Source organism: Gymnoscopelus microlampas (genome assembly GCF_963454915.1).
Source record: "Gymnoscopelus microlampas genome assembly, chromosome: 12".
In the NCBI taxonomy this organism is placed as follows: Eukaryota; Metazoa; Chordata; class Actinopteri; order Myctophiformes; family Myctophidae; genus Gymnoscopelus; species Gymnoscopelus microlampas.
This window is the reverse complement of record NC_139949.1, coordinates 13,724,241-13,747,013: the sequence shown is the minus strand read 5'-3', so window position 1 is coordinate 13,747,013 and position 22,773 is coordinate 13,724,241. Positions and strand designations below refer to the sequence as shown.

At 39.6% G+C, this 22,773-nt stretch overlaps 1 protein-coding gene across 1 annotated transcript; it reads left to right on the top strand.

Annotated features, from left to right (window-relative positions):
• The first annotated feature begins 247 nt into the window (after nucleotides 1-247).
• On the top strand, nucleotides 248-19,219 carry tm7sf2 (transmembrane 7 superfamily member 2). The gene is made up of 11 exons (XM_084073466.1): nucleotides 248-289; nucleotides 1,243-1,325; nucleotides 2,063-2,253; nucleotides 2,505-2,559; nucleotides 3,558-3,752; nucleotides 4,683-4,786; nucleotides 13,868-13,987; nucleotides 14,252-14,420; nucleotides 14,521-14,601; nucleotides 15,595-15,717; nucleotides 16,196-19,219. The coding sequence occupies exons 2-11, from the start codon at nucleotides 1,253-1,255 to the stop codon at nucleotides 16,354-16,356; spliced, it is 1,272 nt and encodes a 423-aa protein (XP_083929592.1). The 5' UTR covers nucleotides 248-289; nucleotides 1,243-1,252; the 3' UTR covers nucleotides 16,357-19,219.
• The last annotated feature ends 3,554 nt before the right edge of the window (nucleotides 19,220-22,773 follow it).

The window sequence follows — 22,773 nt, the reverse complement described above, 5'->3', positions numbered from 1 at the left end:
AGATACGGGTACTTCCGAGGACCCGTATATAATTGTAACATCCGTGGCCATGGGGCAAGCACTTCATATTTGAAATCTGAACGTTTATGTAGATGTACGGGGCAAATATGGAGAAAGTGCAAACACCAGGTTGAAGTTCATGCATGACAGTCGTGACAGACGACAGACTGGCTACTCATTGGCTTACAGGCCATTCACGCTGACAACGTCTGTTTGGGGGCGTTTCCATCAGTAGACTGGTTGTTGTTGCACAAGTTCCTCTCCGATCACAGGTCCATGCATTACACCGGTAAGACATCACTTATTGCTTTATTAAAAATCACACATTACTGATTATTATTCCAGTGAGTGAAAACTATTGGACTGTTTTGAAGCTCGCTACACGCTGAAATAATTTCTGTATCGTCATTGAGTGATGGAGCTGCACTGCATCTGATGGGTTATTCGTTTTATACGTTGCATAATATAGCTATAGACGTCCAGACAGTGTCCATAAGTCCATTATTATATTAATATTGCCAACAACACCATTGCAGCGTTTAATAACGTCCTTGTGATAGCAATAATTGGATTAAATGCATTTGATGTAAAGTAAAGGCACAGTCCCGGATGGGACACATACATTTGCATTGTGCTTTTGTGCATAATCATTACAATGGTGTTGTGGTTTTATACCATAGATAGAATTATTATGTCTATGTTTTTTTACCCACAAGGACTGTTTTCATTAAAGTGCGCGTGTCCATGGACACCGTTGTAAAAAGAGCTGCTTGCCTCCACAGGTAAAGGTAGTGAATTTTTCACACCGCCTCCTTGCGTTCAAAATGCAGTGTTGGAAGAAGTACACGTATAAAAGTATCAATACTGCAATGTAGATATAGCCTACTCTGTTACAAGTATTCAAAAAAAGTATCAAAAGAACAAAAGTATCAGCATCAAAATATACTTAAAGTACCAAAAGTACTGAAAGTGCTGAAGTGGTTCATGTATGTTTTGTAATAATAGTAACTGGTAACTAGTAACTAAAGTTTTCAAATAAATGTAGTGGGGTAAAAGTACAATATTTTGGATCTGAGATGTAGTGGAGTAGAAGTAAAAGTACTCCAGTAAAGTAAAAAATACTTCAAAATTGTACTTAAGTACACAGTACTTGAGTAAATGTACTAGTTACTTTACACACCGTATATAGTTCCTCATTATTTTCATAGTTTGCTTTGTTTTTTTGTTTGAACATTTTCCCAGAGAACCAATAATGAGGCACAGCAGTCAATCGGTCAAACCCAGATCCTCTCATGCCACGGAGAAGGAATTTGGAGGCACTCTGGGTGAGTCTACAAGATGCTTCCTGAGATTCTACACATGTTGGTCATAAGGAGCTTTATAGTACCTCAATCTTTGCTCTGGGACAGAGGTTCTCAAAGTGGGGTCCAGGGACCCTCAGGGTTCCTTGAGGGGTGACCCTTACAGGTCTGTCACTGTTATGTGAGTCCTTGAAATAAAAATGTGAGAACCACTGCCACCCATTAAGACTGGGAAAGAATCTGTGTCTTTTTTAGATTTCTTTGGCTATTCAAAAAGCTATTCAAAAAGCAGATATACAAGCTCATAGCGCGGCACTCGGTGCCGCGCTATGAGCTTGTATATCTGCTATTTTTGAAAAATCTTGAAAATTTGAGCAAATCTTTGAATATATATATATTTTTTAAAGCAAACATTTTTAACTCAAATCTTTGCTTCTGGGGGTTCTACAAATGTCTTCTAAATCCTAGTTTAAAAAAATAATAATTGCCATAATCAGTGGTTCTCAAACTTTGTCATGTCAGGGACCCCCAACATTTTGGCCGCGGACCCCCATCTCAAGATATTTTGTTCCAGGGACCCCCCAGAAGTTGTAACATAGTTAAAAATGTGAGCTAAAGAAAAACAGATATTCAAAGATTTGCACACATTTTCACAACTTTTCAAAAAATAGCAGACCTACAAGCTCATAGCGCGGCACTCAGTGCAGATTTCTTGTATCTAACTCCCCCCCACCATATTCATCTGTTGTGTTCTTTCTCAGGTGCCACGTGCATTCCTATCTTCCTCCCTCTGACTGTTCTTTACCTGATCAGCGTATGTCGATCGCCTGAGGCTAGTGTGCTTAAGTGGCCCCCTGTCCTTCCCAGTTTCCTCTGGGACCCTACGGCAGTCACGCTGATACTGGGCTGGTTTGCACTGCATGCCTTCCTGTATATGCTACCAGTGGGAAAGGTATGAAAAGTTGAGGAGATTACATTTCTTTGAATAAGAAAAAAGCTATTTCTGCTTAAAAACACAACCCACAAATGAATGCTAGCAGTTTTTAAAGTTGCAGTTTGTATACATTTACCAATAAATTGGTCTTTGTGTAAGATATTTGTTCCTGCATATTTCGCAGGTGGTGTATAACTAATGTGTTACTGTAAATGATTACTGTAATATGTGCAATGATTTGATTTGACTATGAATATGTTTACCTGCAGGTATCTGAGGGCTTAGTACTGAGTGATGGAACACGCCTCAAGTATCCCATAAATGGTATGGTGTTTTTTTTGGGGGTGATACTGTGCTTTCATGACGTTTATTGTAATCTCCGTTAATGGCAAGATGGAACATACAAAAGCAGCTGCAAAACATCACACGTTTTTCCCTCAGCAGTGTTTGAACACTGTCTAAAAGTGAAACCATCACGATTTTCATATTATTGATTGTAGGGTTGATATTCCAGTAGCATCCATAACATTGAGCAGTCTTCTGTGTAAACACCACAGAACTTGTGCAGAACTGTGAATTTGACAACTACAACCCTTTCCTGGTTTTAGCCACTATACCCTTGGTGGCCTGCACATTGTCCTTGTTCGCTGTTTATGGAAAAAATGCATTCTTTATTTCGGAAAATATGAATCAGGTTTATGTTATGTCGCATATATAAGCCCAAGCTAGACTGGTGCTTGCCCGCAAATGATGTCATGGTAGGGAATTGTGCTGTAGGAACAGAGAACAATCAAAATAGACAGACCGGAATGTTCTCTGTCGATATGGGTTGTATTATAAATATTGCTGATATCTAAACTGTGATAATCATCAACAATCAACCGACAACCGCATAAGTGTTTCCCCTTAAGCCTCTCAGAGTTAATTGCTGAGTGGCACTACAGTTAATGCAGAAATGTCGAAGACTCGTGGTTTCTTTAAACAGATTTTCTATGCTATTCACTGGAGGTTTTCTTTTTTTTCCGTTCATGCTTTGTGAACCCCAATATTCTTAAGTATTAAGTACTATTCTCAAGCCTTATTTATAGTCTGTCGCACAACAATGTATACATTTGACTTTAACAGTTTAAAATGAAAAAGCAATCGCACAACTCGTAGCCACAATGTAATGAGGATTTATTAAACACCAACATTTTGACAGTCTTCTTCAGGCTCTTTTTTTCAGGGTATGTAATGTACCATGTACCTTGAAGAAGGCTGTTTGTCAAAACGTTGGTGTTAATAATAGACTTCAGCGTTACGTGCTGTTCTCTCTCCCTCAGGCTTCCATGCCCTGTGCATCACTGTTGTGTTGCTGATGCTGTTGCTGTCGTTGGGAGCGCCTCTGGGTTATCTATTCGAGCTTCTGGTGCCCCTGGCAGTGTGTTCAATTGGAACATCGTACCTTCTCTCCTTCTACCTCTACATACGCTCCTTTTGGGCACCCAACCATGCACTCGCTCCTGGTGGAAACACAGGTGAGGAAGGAGTTTCACTTTGAAAACCACTGACCGGCTCGTCACATGCACTTTTAATCCATTTTAGGCAGTGGTGGAAAAAGTACTCAAATGTTTTACTTAAGTAAAAGTGTCGATACTGCAATGTAGAAGTACTCCGTTACAAGTAAAAGTCCGGAATTAAAAATGTACTTGAGTAAAAGTACAAAAATACTGGTACTTAAAGTACCAAAAGTAAAAGTACTAGAATGTTTGAAAATAGCAGATCTACAAGCTCACAACGCGTCGCGATGCGACGCGTTGTGAGCTTGTAGATCGGCTATTTTCAAATAGCCTATGTACAAAATAGGGCTAAAGTGGTTAATGTATGTTTTATAATATAATCATTTATATCTGCAAAGTAACTAGTAACTAAAGTTTTCAAGTAATTGTAGTGTAGTAAAAGTACAATATTTGCCTCTGAGATGTAGTGGAGTAGAAGTAAAAGTATTGGAAATTGGAAATACTCAAGTAAAGTACAAATACCTCAAAATTGAACTTAAGTACAGTACTTAAGTAAATGTACTTAGTTACTTTCCACCACTGATTTTAGGCCGGTTACACCTTTACGTTGTTATACCTTTCAAGCCGGGAACGCCTCTGTGTCATTTTAGTTTAAAACAAATAAAAACACAAACGTTAAAACATGGAGATAAGACGTTTCTGCCCGACAGCAATGAAATCGTTGTTAGAATCGGCTTCAGGTCTAATTGGGTTTGCAAGTTGATAGCAAACTAATCATTTTTGAGGGGCTGATAATACTTTCCATGTCTTGAAAGTAATGGTTTGCAAACATAGAATGGAAACTACTAGTTCTTTACACTTTACAGTATGTGGCTTGAATGGAAACTACTAGTTATTTACAGCACGTGGCTTCTCTGTATATGTTCCTATTCCCTGTGTCCTGTCTAGGAAACCCCTTGTATGATTTCTTTATGGGACGAGAGCTAAACCCCCGCATTGGAAACTTTGACCTTAAATACTTCTGTGAGCTGAGACCTGGTCTGATTGGCTGGGTGAGTAAAAATGCAGGAAATTACGAAAATGCTGAAAATCTGTCGCTTTCTGAAAATAGCAGATGAAGCTTTGTACTTTAGATTGTCAGCGAGCGGCACAGTCGTACTACAGAGTATAAGTTAAGCCTTACTCACGCCTATGTCGTTACGTCGTTACCACAGCAACCGATGCGGATAGGTCAACGATGTCTGACTACAGAAATCCGATCAATTGCAAATAAGTGGATATTCAGTCCTAATCAATGGCAAATAAGTGGATACTCAGTCCTAAAGATAACATTTGAGAAACAAATCAGATTTGCCTGCAGCCTGAAGCAAGCCTTTATTGGTGTGTTGACCTCTTAAATGTGGCACTAACGGGGAGCAAGATTCATGATGCATGTCATTCCCTGTTTCATGGTCGTCTCCCCCCGTACTAACCCGGAAATGAGGAAGGTCTTAACCCATTGAGACCTGAAGCCGATTCTACATGTCTCCTAAAGCTTAACAGTATTCTGAAAAACGTATGTTTCTATATCAGTGGTGTTCAATCTTTTTCATGTCAAGGACCCCCAAAATAATATGTATTTGGCTGCCGACCCTCATCAAAATATTTTGTTCCAGGGACCCCCCAGAAGCAAAGATTTGAGTTAAAAATGTTCGCTTTAAAAGTATTTATATTCAAAGATTTGCACACATTTTCACGATTTTTCAAAAATAGCAGATCTACAAGCTTGTAGCGTGGCACTCGGTGCCGCGCTATGAGCTTGTATATCTGCTATTTTTGAATAGCCAAAGTGTAAAATAATGCATTTTAGCTCAAATCAAAAAATGACACAGTTCCAGGTCTTAATGGGTTAAAGACCAATTCCGCACATCCCATGTCTTGGTTTATATTCTCCGAATACCACCTCTGTTCAATGAATGTACATACTTTCACATCAAACCATTCATTTGGTGATGCCTCGTTCGTACAGGTTGGTGCTTTTATTTGCAGTGAAAAAATTATGCAAATAAATCGCTCAAAATAAACACTCCCGGTGTGTAAGCACCTTGAGAGTTCAGGCTAATTGAGAAGCTCGTGAACATTCAAGGATCACATTTCTCGGTTGCTTATGAGCTTGGCCTTTCTTCCTGTAACATCTGCTCCCGCTCAGTAATCTCTGCTGATGGCAGAATCCACCAGCAAACAAACAAGTTCTGCTTTCTGCTGAAGATAATATGTGGATTCATGGCATACTGCCCATGAGGATCACTGGGAGATAAATGCAAAGGACAAGTGCTCCTGCAGAAACCGTAGTATTTCAAGTGTATTTCAGACACAAATGGCTAGTCTACGCCTGTTCTTGACCTCATCATCACAGAGTTTGATGCCCAATTTACCTAATTGATTGTTTTTATGTATTTGTTTGTTTATTTATTTCGAACACTGTTAAAGGGATAGTTCACCCCCAAAATGACATTTTTTCTATCGATTACACACCCCATGAAGCCTTGAATTCATGGAGATTGTTTTGTTTTTGTCACATTCCTAAGCCAATAATTTGATGACCGGCGGTCTCTCCGGTAGGAGACACAAAGAGTCAACTTTGTGTCTCCTACCGGATACATTAGCATCTTTCCGCAGGTTCTCAAATTATTGTCTTAGGAGTGCGACAAAAACAAAATAAATCCATGAATTCAAGGCTTCATGGGGTGTGTAATTGATAGAAAATAAGATATTTTTTTGGGTGAACTATCCCTTTAAAATACAAAACGAAATATAGCTGCAAGCAGCGATAATACGGGGCCAGTGAGAGAGAGACAGACAGACATGGAAACTGGAGAGAGAGAGAGAGAGAGAGAGAGAGAGAGAGAGAGAGAGAGAGAGAGAGATGGAAACTGGAGAGAGAGAGAGAGAGAGAGAGAGAGAGAGAGAGAGCCATGGAAACGGAATAGATTGAAGAGAGACATGGAAACGGAATAGATTGATGAGAGAGAGAGAGATGGAAACAGAATGGATAGATTGGACATCTCAACCTATTGCCATTAACAGGAATCGAACTCTCAACCCTCGGACTAGGATAAGGATAATTCCTTTTAACAGGTCGTTCATGAAAGTCCTTGTGGTCTTGTTTCCAATGAGAACCTGTGAGCAATTAGGGGTTAAGAGTCTTGCTCAGGGACAAATTTAATTTCATCGACGCATATGCTGGGATGGCCTGGAATCGAACCTGGGGCAACCAGGGCCTCTGGTTCCCTAGGCGTGCTCACTAACCACCCAGCTATGGCCGCCCCATGACAGGCTAATAGGCTGCAACACTACCTATAGTGCTATAGCTTTGTCCAGGCTGATGTTGTCTGTTGAAGATCATAAACTCTTGCCTTCTGTCATGAACCAAGCCAACACTAAGATCACTCGTTCACAAACCATTTACCAATAGAGAAATTGTATGTCTCCTCGCTACCGAAAACAGTGAAAGCAGCCGATCTACAAGCTTAGAAACACGTTGCTATCTGAAAAGTTTTGAGATTGTAGATCGGCTATTTTCAGAATGAAGTATGTCATACATTGAGAAATCGTACTCTCAAATAAGCATTTCAGGTTATCTTTACCATTTGCACATGTATTCATTGATACAGTCATGTTGTTTGCAATTCAACTCAAATTAAGTCTGCATCAAGTGAGGCTTGAACTGGCGACCTTGAGATTGTGAGGCACTCATTTAAGGGAGACGCCATTGGACCAACAGACAAGGAACTATGAAAAAGGAGATTACAGAGATGATACAGTTTCACGCAAATAGCTGAAAAATCCTGGGTTTAAGTGTTTTTCAAACTGCTCAAAATTGCGGACAATCTACGGGCGGAGCTTACTGGTCAAAGCGATAGATGTGTTCCTCATGAGTCAAGGCACATGTGTAAGCAAGTTTCACGACTTTCGGCCAAACGAGGCATGACTTATGCCTGTTTAAAGTCTGCCTTTTCAAAAAAATGCTATAGCGCCCCCTTTTGGCCAATTGGAGTAAGATTGGTTTCAGTGATATTTGGAATGACCCTGTACATTTCTGCAAAGTTTCAAAGAAATGTGAGTCTGCATGTATGTTTTAGGCACAGATGAATAATTTTCGTAAAACTGTAATAGTTAAAATCTATCTCCTCCTGGGATTTTTGAGCAATCTGCACGAAACGTTTAACACTTGAACTTTGGACCTCTGCCTACAAAAAAATCCAACGGATTTTCCATAAGTGAAAAAATGCAGAAGTTATGAGCCAATGGCTGTTTTTCATATAATTCAAAATGGTGGGCGATCTAAAGGTCAGAGGTCAAAAGTCAGACCACGAAAGTTGTCGGGCATGAAGAGACGCATGTGTGTATCGAAGTTATATGGTTGTAGGTCAAACAGGGCATGAGTTGTACCTGTTCAAAGTTGGCACTTTCAATTGAGTGCTATAGCGCCACCCTTTGACGAATGAGTGTGAGAATTATTTCTTGGTAGTTTTTCATGAGCATCTACCATATGGCCGAGTTTCGTAAAAAGCGTATGCACGGTTAAGCCAGAACTGGCAAAAACAAGTATTTTTCAAACTGCTCAAAATTGCGGAAAATCTAAGGGCGGAGCTTAATGGTCAAATCGATACATGTGTTCCTCATGAGTCAAGGCACATGTGTAAGCAAGTTTCACGACTTTCGGCCAAACGAGGCATGACTTATGCCTGTTTAAAGTCTGCCTTTTCAAAAAATTGCTATAGCGCCCCCTTTTGGCCAATTGGAGTAAGATTGGTTTCAGTGATATTTGGAATGACCCTGTACATTTCTGCAAAGTTTCAAAGAAATGTGAGTCTGCATGTATGTTTTAGGCACAGATGAATAATTTTCATAAAACTGTAATAGTTAAAATCTATCTCCTCCTGGGATTTTTGAGCAATCTGCACGAAACGTTTCACACTTGAACTTTGGACCTCTGCCTACAAAAATTTCCAACGGATTTTCCATAAGTGAAAAAATGCAGAAGTTAGGAGCCAATGACTGTTTTTCATATAATTCAAAATGGTGGGAGATCTAAAGGTCAGAGGTCAAAAGTCAGAGGGTGAAAGTTGTTCAGCATGAGGAGACGCATATGTGTATCCAAGTTTCACGGCTGTAGGTCAAACAGGGCATGAGTTGTACCTGTTCAAAGTTGGCATTTTCAATTGAGTGCTATAGCGCCACCTTTTGACGAAAGATTGTGAGAATTATTTTTTGATCGTTTTTCATGACCATCTACCATATGGCCGAGTTTCGTAAAAAGCGACTGCACGGTTCAGCCAGAACTGCGAAAAGTGGCAGAAGAAGAAGAAGTGACAGAATACTGCCAATAACAATACGGTTCCAGAGCAGAGCTCTGGCCCCGTAATTAAGTCTGCATCAAGTGAGGCTTGAACTGGCGACCCTGAGATTGTGAGGCCTTCATTTAAGGGAGACGCCATTGGCCCAACAGTTAAGTAACTGTGAAAAAGGAGATCACACAGATGATACAGTTTCACGCAAATAGCTGGAAAATCCTGGGTTTAAGTGTTTTTCAAACTGCTCAAAATTGCGGACAATCTAAGGGCGGAGCTTACTGGTCAAAGAGATAGATGTGTTCCTCATGAGTCAAGGCACATGTGTAAGCAAGTTTCACGACTTTCGGCCAAACGAGGCATGACTTATGCCTGTTTAAAGTCTGCCTTTTCAAAAAATTGCTATAGCGCCCCCTTTTGGCCAATTGGAGTGAGATTGGTTTCAGTGATATTTGGAATGACCCTGTACATTTCTGCCAAGTTTCAAAGAAATGTGAGTCTGCATGTATGTTTTAGGCACAGATGAATAATTTTCATAAAACTGTAATAGTTAAAATCTATCTCCTCCTGGGATTTTTGAGCAATCTGCACGAAACATTTTACACATGAACTTTGGACCACTGCCTACAAAAATTTCCAACGGATTTTCCATAAGTGAAAAAATGCAGAAGTTAGGAGCCAATGACTGTTTTTCATATAATTCAAAATGGTGGGCGATCTAAAGGTCAGAGGTCAAAAGTCAGACCACGAAAGTTGTCGGGCATGAAGAGACGCATGTGTGTATCGAAGTTTCATGGTTGTAGGTCAAACAGGGCATGAGTTGTACCTGTTCAAAGTTGGCACTTTCAATTGAGTGCTATAGCGCCACCCTTTGACGAATGAGTGTGAGAATTATTTCTTGGTAGTTTTTCATGAGCATCTACCATATGGCCGAGTTTCGTAAAAAGCGTATGCACGGTTAAGCCAGAACTGGCAAAAACAAGTATTTTTCAAACTGCTCAAAATTGCGGAAAATCTAAGGGCGGAACTTAATGGTCAAATCGATACGTGTGTTCCTCATGAGTCAAGGCACATGTGTAAGCAAGTTTCACGACTTTCGGCCAAACGAGGCATGACTTATGCCTGTTTAAAGTCTGCCTTTTCAAAAAATTGCTATAGCGCCCCCTTTTGGCCAATTGGAGTAAGATTGGTTTCAGTGATATTTGGAATGACCCTGTACATTTCTGCAAAGTTTCAAAGAAATGTGAGTCTGCATGTATGTTTTAGGCACAGATGAATAATTTTCATAAAACTGTAATAGTTAAAATCTATCTCCTCCTGGGATTTTTGAGCAATCTGCACGAAACGTTTCGTACTTGAACTTTGGACCACTTTCTACAAAAATTTCCAACGGATTTTCCATAAGTGAAAAAATGCAGAAGTTAGGAGCCAATGACTGTTTTTCATATAATTCAAAATGGTGGGAGATCTAAAGGTCAGAGGTCAAAAGTCAGAGTGTGAAAGTTATTAAGCATGAGGAGACGCATATGTGTATCCAAGTTTCATGGCTGTAGGTCAAACAGGGCATGAATTGTACCTGGTCAAAGTTGGCATTTTCAATTGAGTGCTATAGCGCCACCTTTGGACGAAAGATTGTGAGAATTATTTTTTGATCGTTTTTCATGACCATCTACCATATGGCCGAGTTTCGTAAAAACCGACAGCGCGGTTCAGCCAGAACTGCGAAAAGTGGCAGAAGAAGAAGTGACAGAATAATGTGAATAACAATACGTGTCCAGAGCAGAGCTCTGGCCCCGTAAATACATAAAATGAACTTAATACACTTACAAATATGAATTATAAAAATATTAAAACAAATACATGTACTCTGGGGTGTTTGAAAAGGGCATAGGAAGAAGTTGAAAACGTATCTAGTTCCTTATCTACCTCCTTATCGGTCAGCTCTTCAGCCCTGCCCGGGCTACAGTAGTTCCATCTGTCTACTGCCAGGAAGGTGTTAAGAGCGTGAATATCTTACTCTACATCTCTTCTTTTAAACCATTAAAGCCAGGAAAGCATCTGTGTCATTTTAGATAGTTTTTAGTTATATACGTATATAGCATCATACATTTTTCAGAAAACTCTTAGGATTTAGAGCATTGGTTTAGAACAGCGGTTCTCAAAAATAGCAGATATACACGCTCACAGCGGGTCACCTCGTGCCGCGCTGCGAGCTTGTACATCTGCTATTTTTGAACATTTTAGAAAAATATCGAAAATGTTTGGAAAACTCTCTTCTGGGGGTCCCTGACACAAAACATTTTCAGATGGGGGGTTCGCAGCCATATAGGCATATATCAATTTGGGGGTTGACACGAAAAAGTTTGAGAACTACTGAATTGGAAGGCATGAATTAGAAGCCATCAACAGAGATAATCGAACAGGAAGGAAGAAAGGCCAACCTCCCAGACAATCAAGAAGTGTGAAACCTGAATGTTCACGAGCTCCTCAACTACTGGGACTGGGACAGACTTTCATCACATAAAAAAAAAAAGTCTCTACTTTTTGTTGATTTGATAGGAAGTTCATACAGTGCATTCATTGTTGGGTTCAGAGAGTTACAAGGTTCTGTAACTGCATTATGAAAATAATACAATATGTTGATATAAAAATAAAAATAAAACATTTGAAATGTACTTGAGCATTTTTAAATGCGAATATTCCAGTACTTTCATTTGATTGAGCAACCTTCACTTGTAGATAGTGGAGTAATATTTGACCAGGAATATCTACCTTTATCTGTGTACTTTGTTCACCACTGGATAGCATCAAGTAGTGACTTCTCTGTTTAACTGCTATTAAGAATCCCAGGTTATCAGATCAGACGCTGCCTAAGGTACATGTTTGTTGTTAACTGCATTGTTAACAACACCCGGACCTCGAAACTATCGCTTTGACCGGACAATCTGACGTGTTTGCCACCACCCTATTCATTTTAGAATATTATTAAGACTAGAAAAAAGTACCCTCCGGGCGCGTGCATATTTTCTGTGTGGTTAACAACACAGTGTTGTGTTATTGTGAGTGCATTTGGCAGCAATCTGTAGCACGTAGCAGCATAGACGCGTTTGTAAAAAGAGAAATGTTTGTAGAAACATATATACACATATAAGAAAGGCAGCAACAATAAAGAAAAAAGAATGATAAGAAGCCTCAAGAGTAGACGGTGCACGATACGTTTTTATTGCGTGTGGGCATAATTCTTTTTTGCAGCATTATCATTCAAAAACGAATAGAAAAACAAATAGAATACGCACATCACTTGGTTTAGGTGCTGGGTTGGCAAGCAACATGAAGAAAAAGAATAAACCTGCACACTCATCTGCTCCAATGTAATTTATTGACCACATTTCGAGCCAAGGCTCTTCATCGGGTCAAAACTCTTTTTGACCCGATGAAGAGCCTTGACTCAAAACAATAAATTACATTGGAGCAGATGAGTGTGCTGAGTTATTTTTCTTCATGCAGCATTGTCATTGAAATGCATTGAGCAGACTGTGGGCAGGTTTGGGGAGACGCTAGCCTTGGATCAAGACTATCATAGATGTATTTTATCGATTCGGACATGTTGTATCTCTGATAGATACGAAAGTAAAAATCAGACTCGATAAAAAACATCTGTGATCACTGGCGTAGGCAGGATTAACTTTTAGGGTGGGCAAAATGTTTTTTTTTGTCCGTGGCCCCATGGCGACGCAGCAGTCCAGCTCCTACGCCCCCCGCCCCACCCCCCCCCCCCCCTCACATTCGCCTCGCTCCCGCACACAGACACACCAGCATGAAAGGGAGAGGGATAGGGACAAAAACGAAGGAATCACGCGACGTAACATTTAACTGAAAAGCGTCGCTCTCTGAGTTGGTTGAGAGCCATGACAGTGTGTTTGTACAACATACAGTGTGTTTGGCCGGAAGACCGCGTTCAAAGTGTTGTTTATCGTTCATTGAACAGAGCGCATCGCCATGTGTCCATGTCCGTGTCGAGGTGTGCGCTGTATAACTGGAAAAGTATGACGCATATCGCACAATAGGGCGACCTACTGGCCAAAACTGTTGCGCAATAATGCAGTTTCATACAAACTGTACAACGTGTAAAAACATTAAAGGTGGGGAAAGAAGCCTAGGCAATAACCAGACCACTGACCAATATTTAGTTTGGAGGCAGTCGGAGTGCTCGTGTTCTGGCCAACCCCTGACGAACACCATGGCTTGGCAATTTCAATTATAGGTGTGGGCTGAATAGGGGTGTTATTAACATATTATCTTTATTGATAGAATACTCACCAAGAAAAGAACCAATAGCTGCAGCCCTACTGCTTTTGTCAACATTGTCTGCAAAATAGTTTGGTGAGAGACAGATTATGTAATGTAATGTGTTTATATATGACCTTGAAGTGCATCGACATAACTTCATCATTTAATGTTTGGTTAGGATGTGTGTTAGTACAGCGACTACCATCAGCCCCAAATTAATTACACATGTGTGTTTTTGATGACTTATTTTTTAGATATCAACGAATCAACGTGAAAACATTCTAATAGAGTTTTTTTATAATCGATTAAATGTATTAGTCTGATTGAACTCTTAAGCCCTATTTTATTTTGTACGTTCTCATTGTGATGGGCACATTGTGAGCTTTTAGGTCTGCTATTTTCAGTATTTTTGAAAACCGATTATATTATGTATTTATTTATTATTTTTAATAATTGATGAACTATTGCAACTCTATTGAACGGTATTCTCTTGTACTTTATTCCAATCAGGTGGTCGTAAACTTCGGGATGCTGATGAAGGAGGTGGAGCTAAGGGATTCCCCCTCCCTGGCCATGATACTGATCAATTTGTTCCAGCTGCTGTATGTGGCCGATGCTTTATGGAATGAGGTGAGAGGCCCATCCAAGTCCAATTTCTGTTGTCCTTTACAAACTCTACAAACTCACAACACTTTCGCCTATAATGACATGGCCAATTGGGGCGCCAGGCTGAAAGAGGTTACAGTAAACGTTTTAATTAGAAAGAGGAGTTATGTGCAGTTCCTATGCATTGTGACAGCTAGGCATTCATAGCAAACACATTACATCCTATCATATCACCAACCATTATCAGTTATGACGTGTTCCACTCTCATGCGCCTCTGTGTTTAACAGGAAGCTGTTCTCACTACCATGGACATTGTACACGATGGCTTTGGCTTCATGCTGGCCTTTGGGGACTTGGCTTGGGTTCCCTTTACCTACAGCCTCCAGGCTGCTTTTCTAGTCGTGCACCCGCAGTCCCTAAGCGCACTTGGAGCCGCAGTTATAATTGGATTGAACGGTAATCAGTGGTCTTCCATTTCATCATGACGGCAAGCTTTCTTTTACATCAGAATGAAAGAATCATGTTAACGTTCTGTATGTTTCCTTCCTGTTGTTAGGTGTCGGGTATTATATCTTCAGAAAATCCAACTCACAGAAGAACCAATTTCGACGGGACCCCACGCACCCGAGTGTGTCTAGTGAGTGAATCATTTATTGTCTCGCTTTCTCTCTGCCTCTTTTCTTTCATCTCTAAATGAAGGCTGCTCTATGCAGGTTTTGTATCCACATTCTTACATTTACACTGAAGATATTCAGACCTCGGGAAAATCACAAAAACGTTCTTTCACATAAAATGTGTCTTTCTTTTTACTGGCTATATACAATACAGTATGTGACCTTCTCTACTGAAACCATTTTAATAATAATAATTAGACCTATTTCATCCCACGGGGGAAGTTCTGTTTTCAGCTTCACCCAGCTGAGTGCTGCCCACTGAAGAGCCCGGGGCAGTTTAGAAACTTCTGGGAACTCAGATTAGGGGTTTGGTGTTAGGTATACCTCGCCACATTGCCGGGGCCGGGAATCAAACCTTTTAGGATGGTAAATGCATTTACCCTTTGTTATAAAATGGACCATAAAATCATACTATGCAAAGAAGATGAGGAGTAAATAATTGGGGAACTCATCTCCCAATGGACAGTCAGGTCTGAAAAACAAATGTTTAATGTAAGGCAAGGGTTTAAATTTCAGTTTTTTACCACATAATCATACTTTGTCACACAACACTTCAGTGTTGTGCAAAAATAGTGAAAATAGTCTTATCTACAAGCTCATTCCGAACTTGTAGATTGAACATTTTCATAATTTTTTAATGTTTTTAAACCTTTCACTTATAATTACATGCCCCAGAAAATGATTGTTTACTAATCTATTATTTTATTAAATTATTGATAATTTGTTTAATCAATTAAATGTTGCACCCCTGCATATATACATCGTCTCTGTCGCGACCTCATACTGTATGTCCAAAACTGTTGCTTTTCAGGATTCAAATTAAAAAGTGGCAAAAGTAGCAGACTTTAGTATTTCTACATTGCAGTATTGATACTTTTACTTCTTTTTACTTCTCAAGTTAAAAAAAAATACTTTTTCCACCACTGATGGTCAGCCTCTCAATGGTTTCCTTGCAGAGTTGGAAACTATCGCCACGGCAACAGGGAAGCGACTGTTGGTGTCTGGCTGGTGGGGGCTGGTTCGTCATCCTAACTACCTGGGTGACCTTCTGATGGCCCTGGCATGGTCTCTGCCATGTGGTGAGTCATCATGAAACCATGCTGCAGGTTACACAACTTAGTGCATGTGAAACAAAACCGAGGATAGAGCTGACATGAAATTTTACTTTGACGATTTATAGTCACTCAAATAATTGCGATTTAATTAAAAATGTATGATTTAATTGTGTTTCTGTCATTGAACATTGGAATATTATGAATAGAAATTACATTTCTGTTTGGCTCTTAGGCTTCGTAAACAAAAGTTGCACTGGGCAGATATGACAAATAACATACATATTAATTACTTTATACAAAAACAACAACATGAATACTGGAAATAGCCGATCTACAAGCTCAAAACATTGAGCTTGCAGATCTGCTATTTCCACTGTTTTGTTAAATGTTATACCATGGTCCATGGGCTGACAGAGATGCTCAAAGATTATTTTTTTCTATCAAATGTTTTCACTGTTCATTGTTTGCTAATATATCCCTATTCTCTGATTCTGGTTTGTAGGATTCTCCCATCTTCTGCCTTACTTTTACGTTGTGTATTTTACCATCTTGCTGATCCACCGAGAAGCACGGGATGAAAGGCAATGTCGGACCAAATATGGTCTGGCATGGGACACATACTGTCGACGTGTACCTTACAGGATCTTCCCTTACATATACTGAGGAGGAAAGTAAGTGCGCAATCAGTTCTGAGTTGAACTGAATCTGTAAGACCAAATTCAGGAGGAGGCTGAACTGTGAAACCCTGTGACTTCCTGAAGCAATTTAAACAATAGCAATAACCTGAAAGTGACAACATTTTCAATCCTAAGGAATGTAAGTAAAAGCATTTTGTGTGAGTCATGATTCACTCACGATTTCATCGACTGTAGTTTAACCCTTTAAGACCGGGAACGCATCTGTGTCATTTTCAGATTTCTTTGGCTATTGAAAAATAGCAGATATACAAGCTCTCATAGGGCAGCACCGAATGCCCCACTATGAGCTTATAGATCTGCAATGTTTTGAAAAATCGTGAACATTTTTGCAAATCTTCGAATTTAATATATATATATTTTTAAAGCAAACATTTTTAACTCAAATTCAATCAATGATATAGAAGCATACGTTTAAAAAAAATCTGTTAGGATTTAGAAGACATTTGTAGAATCCACAGAAGCAAAGATTTGAGTTACAAATGTTTGGTTTAAAAATGTATACATTCAAAGATTTGCACAAATGTTCACAGTTCTTCAAAGTATGAAATAATGGTTAAAGTTGTTAAAATCTGAAATGACAGATGCTTTTCCTGGTCTTAATGGGTTAACCGTCAAACTATTATCACTATTACAAACTTGCAATACACTCGTCAATGCCTTGATACAATATACACAGTTGCTTTGGTGGCCTGTGCCCTGCGTTGACGCTCCAAAATAGAATCATGCTTTGAGTCATCCACTTGAAGCCTCCAGTGTGGCTACAGACGTTGTAAACAGTGAGTGTGGTTGGTGTCTGACGCATTCAGTGTCAGGGCCTTAAGGTTAAGGTTCATTTATGCGATTATTCATGATGCGTCACTCTTTGAACTTAATCCGTTTTTGTTCTTTCAAGAAATAAAATAAAAGCCCAAGCTAAGGCATTTCTTGGCTTCAGTGCTGCTAGTTCAATAAACCATTGTTGGGTAACAGGATATACAGTAAACAATGCACACGCCTTCACCTATCTCCATTTGTTGTTTTTTTGTTTTATAATTACCATGTCCAAGTCCAGCTGTTAACCACATGAACCCTTGTGTCCTTATTCTGGCCATATGTCATAATATGCTAACATTCAGCGAAAATAGCAGATCTACAACCTCACAACATTGTGAGCTTGTAGATCTGCTAGTTTTAGCTAAAAGATTTGGTATACAGGGCAAGCATGGGCAAGCATGAGGGGGCCAAGACCACCAGGGCCACCAGGGCCAACCACCAGGGCCAACGAAGTATGTAGGGTTTAAGTGGTTAATGGATAAACATTAAGGTGACAGTAAAACACCATAAAGATACAGTAAGTTAAAGTCATACTGTGTAACATCCATTAGCAGTCTTTTTGATGACACTTTTGGTAGCTAGAACTGCGATTCCCAGAATTCAGTTTTAAACAAAACCACGGAAGCACCTCTCCAAAACGAATGCCAGCGCCAACATTATTTTGTAAAGCAACAACAATGTTATCAGAAACGGTATTTGAAAATTAAAAATACAAAACTTAAAAATACATTTACGGTGCCTGCATCATTATGGAGTGACTACTATAGAGGATATGCGCATGCTTAAAGTGAATGGCACATCGAGTGGCAAAGCGAGTGGCAAAGCAACATGCAAAGTGAGTTTAACATTGTTTAATGTTGTTTAATGCAATCAGATATGACTTTTATGTTTGGATGCATGGGTTGTCAAGGCCAGAAAGTATTTTTTTGACACTCAGTAGGCGTTCCTGCATAACTTCCGGGTTTGATGATGATGTCACACGCATATCCTCTGTTGTTCAGTGATGTTGGCAAAAAACACATTGTGTGAAATGGCTATTGTGAGAAATATACCAGTTACATCAAATATAACTTTTGTTTAATTGAAAAAGTTACACAGTATGACTTTTGAGTTACCGTACAATATTCATCCACTTTAGTCCCGAATCATTTTCAGCGCTTCCGTTGCACAGACAGTATGACGGAAGCATTCGAAAACTGAGTGTGAGTCAACAGTCTGGCTCCAGAGACTAGGGAGCATCTAACAAGCCTCACACACAGGATGTTGAGCCGACCGAAACGAGGAGCTCCTCAAAACAACACGAGTGGGAATCTGTAGGGAATCGCTTACACAAAACTAGTGTGCAAGCTCATGCAGTCTGAATGTTTGCACACAAATAATTGATCTATCAATGGGCTTTAAAAAAAACAATCCTGATACCAGGACTGCCCTAAAGTCTTTGCATTGGTTCTGTGAAGCTGTTATTTTATTGTATTCTTTTCAGTTTCCACCCAGTTTTAACCCATTCAGTGAATGTATATGTCACCAGAGGTTTCAGTGGGTGGAGATCTCTGATCCTCTGGCTACAGGAGACTAATATGACAATGGTATACTGTATACTGGATAAAAACATCGATTGTAACATACATGCCACACTACGTTTATTGCATCTTGGCCATTTTTGCACTGATTTATGATGAATCCTGATGTGTGAACTTGATACTATGCTCTGACAGACCCTGGTTGAATGTACTTTAGCCAAGTCCACAGTGACTCATTCCAGGAAATTGGGACACAGCATTCTCAACCTTACTTCAGCCAGAATTACTATGAGCTACATATGCAGAAAAAAGCTCATTCAAACTATACAAACATTTAAACAGTTTCTCAGCTTCAACATTAGTGCCTATACTGGGAAGTTACACTTAAGGGTCAAGTAAATATCATTGTGTTAAATCATTTTTTGCAATACTTTAGAACTATTTGTTCTTTTACATGTTGTCAAGTGTACTGTAATCCTGTTGAATGCACTTAGAATAAACATGGTTTGATACATTCTCAAAGTCTCAGTTCCATCAATTCATGAATTCCCTGTGCAGTGATTAAAACATAGTACTAATGATCTCAGTACAGAGCAAAGAAAAGAAGCAAAGTTAAGATAGTGGCAACAGTACAATACAGTAAAAGTTTAAAGCTCAAAGAAAATTGGTGACTGGCATGTACAGTAATAAGCACTGTAATAGACCTTGGCAGTAGAATTGCGTTGCTAGGGAACAGCTTGGGTCCAAGTTCATTTCCTGTCAGCTACTGATATTCACAAACACTGCAACAGAAAATAAACCTGGCCACAAACAGTGGGGCGGGACCAAATTTTGGGTTGTGCGATCATTTTTATGGGTCACGTAAATATTATTTCGAAAGAGATTTCTTTTTTTTAAAATAAATACTGACAATACATAGATCACGTTTTATTCACAGTATTTTTAAAATGCGTCTTAAGTTATTAATTCCATAATGGATATTTTCGTAATATTGAGAGACATCAAATTTCTCTTTTGTGTCTTGAGCTGAAAAACTTATGGAAATATACGTTAAAGGAGTAGTTCACCCAAAAAAAAAGACTTATTTGCAATCAATTACACACCCCATGAAGCCTTGAATTCATGGAATCTTTTTTTTGTTTTTGTCACATTCCTGAGCCAATAATTTGATAATAGGAGAATCAGTAGGAGACTCTTTGAGACTCCCCCGGTCATCAAATTATTGGCTCAGGAATGGACAAAAAATCTCCACGAATTCAAGGCTTCATGTGGTGTGTAATTGATAGAAAACTTCTTCTTAGGCCTTTCAATCGGACAAATAATCTAATTTTATCATTTAGAGTTTTCCCCCGTGAATGACAGAAGACAATTTTGCCAATGTTTGACCATTTTAATGTATGGTCTGTCACTTTACTCATTGTCGAACTCATTTTGGGGGTGCGGGCCACATAGGTCAAAATGTGACTTGATGTGGGCTGCAACCAGTTGCGGATGCGCATGCACGCTCACACGCATTCAGCTATACAGCATTGTTTTTCAGTCTGTTGTCTCAGTCACTGCTACTACAGTATATCACTGAAGATGAATAGCTACTTTAATTATTGACATTAAAAACAACACGTTTTCACTATAGTGACAGAATTCTTCAAGCAAAATATTTAGATTTAAAGAACAACAGTGGTGTAAAGGCACTAGCTGGCTGGCTGGAATGACCAGCAAAGCCAAGCTGGGAAGCTGGGCTTTGCTGGTCAGTCCAAAGGAACACTTTCACTAGAAGACTACTTCTAAACATTGAACATGTGATTGTGTAGTGGACTAATGCTCGAACTCTCAGCACTGGGTTTCCATGTTCAAGTCCCAGACCTACTGTAGTTGAATGTGAAATTATAAACTTCAAAAGTACTGAGTAATGGTGTAGTAATACTCAGTCTTTCAGCAGAGAGTTTCAGTTGTCCGATTTTGCCAGCTAAACTACAAAAAAATTACAAAAAAGCACTAAAAGACAAATTCGGGGTAGAATAGTAAACTTACATGATGAAGCTCTATAGGCTGACGTATTTCAACTTTACTAACTGAAGGCTGACATATAAACACTTCAAGAGTACAAAGAGACATCTGATGGGAGTGGCTGAGAGATGGCGTCTCAGTGCAGAGATTCCAAGTTCAAATCCCAGTCATTCTATGGTTCATTGCTTTTCAACTTTACTAACTGAAGGCTGACATATAAACACTTCAAGAGTACGAAGAGACATACAGTAGGACAGGAGTGGCTGAGAGATGGTGTAGCGGTCTAAAGAGCAGACATTCAGCATTGAGATGCCATGTTCAAGTCCCAGTCATTCTATGGTTCATCGTTTTTCAACTTTACTAACTGAAGGCTGACATAGACCATATTCACACGGCGGCCATGTTTCTATGAAGTCAATGAAAGTAGCCACCCCGGGTGGCGGCACTTTCAATGTTAAATTCCAATATGGCCGCTGTGTGAATATGGTCTATATAAACACTTCAAGAGTACGAAGAGACATATTGTGGGAGTAGCTGAGAGATTTTTCAAGGCCAAAATACAAAACAGAAAGTCAAAATCACGAAGATACATGTGAAGGGAGTGCTGAGAGATGGTGCAGTGGTCTAAAGGTCGGCCTCTCAGCACAGAGGTTCCATGGTCAAATCCCAGTTCTCCCATACTTCAAATTTGTAGTACTTTGACATTTTCAAGACCAAAATACGAACTAGACGCGTCGCAATTCTGGGAAATTGCAAAGTGTGGTTGCGCCCACGCCGGTCGCGGGTCTCGGCCGCCGGGACTCGAGGGATACGCCGGGAGGAATACCGTCGGAGGCGTGCCGTTTTGATTTTAGGAAATAGGCCCCTCCCACTAAATAAATAGGCCCCTCCAACAAATGTGACGGGCCAATCATATTGTCACGTCACTCCTGATATCGCTTTTATTACATTTTGAGAGGATTGTTCCCCCCAAAAATCATGACTATCAAAAAATGCACTTTGGATATGTTTATTGCATGGGCCCAGAGATCATGTACCGATTTTTGTGGAATGTGGACAAAATATGTGGGAGGAGGAGCTAAAAGTGTGTTTTGCAGAAAATTCCAAATGTCTATCCTGACGCAAATAGGCGTGGCCTATATGGGGTGTTGCGTCATGACCCAAGGAATCTAGGGAAAAAATAATTTTGATTTTAGACCTACGGTTCAAGAGTTATAGGCCAAAAGGTAAAGTGGGCTGTTATAGCGCCACCATGTGGCCGACTGGTGTGATTCTTTTTTTAATAATTTTGCAATAAACTATTAACCTCCCCTCCAAGTCTTGTAACTGTAGCCCTTACGGTTTCCGAGAAAACAATATTTGAATGGGAGTTTTTGCAATTCCCATTAAAGTGGATGGGTTAATTTAATGCACTAATAAATCAATATCAATATGTAAATATTGTAGTTCAAATATGTAAATTGTCTCATTAAGTATGCACGATTTAAAATCACATATCAGCTGAATGTCCAACATGTTTTATTATTATTTTTACTCATGCAAATTGAGAATAGATGGACTTTTACTTGTAACAGAGTATTTATATTATCACTACTTTTACTATAACAAGTTTATCATTTGTTTATAATAATTTAAGTTAATATAAAAGTTTGAATATAAGCTAATTCTTCCACCACTCGCCTACTATCACAGGAAGAGTGTGTGTGTGTGTGTGTGTGTGTGTGTGTGTGTGTGTGTGTGTGTGTGAATACAAGAAGACTCACCTCAAGACAAACTCACCTCAACTGAAAAAGGAATACTCACCTCGGGGGTAGGAACAGTCATCCCGGGGGGTGGGTAAACTCACCTCAGGACCTGAGAAAACTCACCTCGGAACACTCACCCCGGGGGTAGGAACACTCACCCCGGGGGTAGGAAAACTCACCCAGAAAAACTCAATGGTGTAATGTACAGTGAGTTTTTGTTTTGTGGGTGGGTTTAACCTTTCCCCTCTACACCAAGTCTGTATGTTTAAAAAAGGCACATCTACCGGCTTGTGAGCT

What these genes read in the sequence shown, in the direction of transcription:
- tm7sf2 (XM_084073466.1), top strand. Translation starts at nt 1,253, where the DNA reads ATGAGGCACAGCAGTCAATCGGTCAAACCCAGATCCTCTCATGCCACG. An exon ending in CCTCAAGTATCCCATAAATG is followed by an intron (nt 2,560 to 3,557) that starts GTATGGTGTTTT and finishes TCTCTCCCTCAG; the next exon opens with GCTTCCATGCCCTGTGCATC. An exon ending in GACCTGGTCTGATTGGCTGG is followed by an intron (nt 4,787 to 13,867) that starts GTGAGTAAAAAT and finishes TATTCCAATCAG; the next exon opens with GTGGTCGTAAACTTCGGGAT.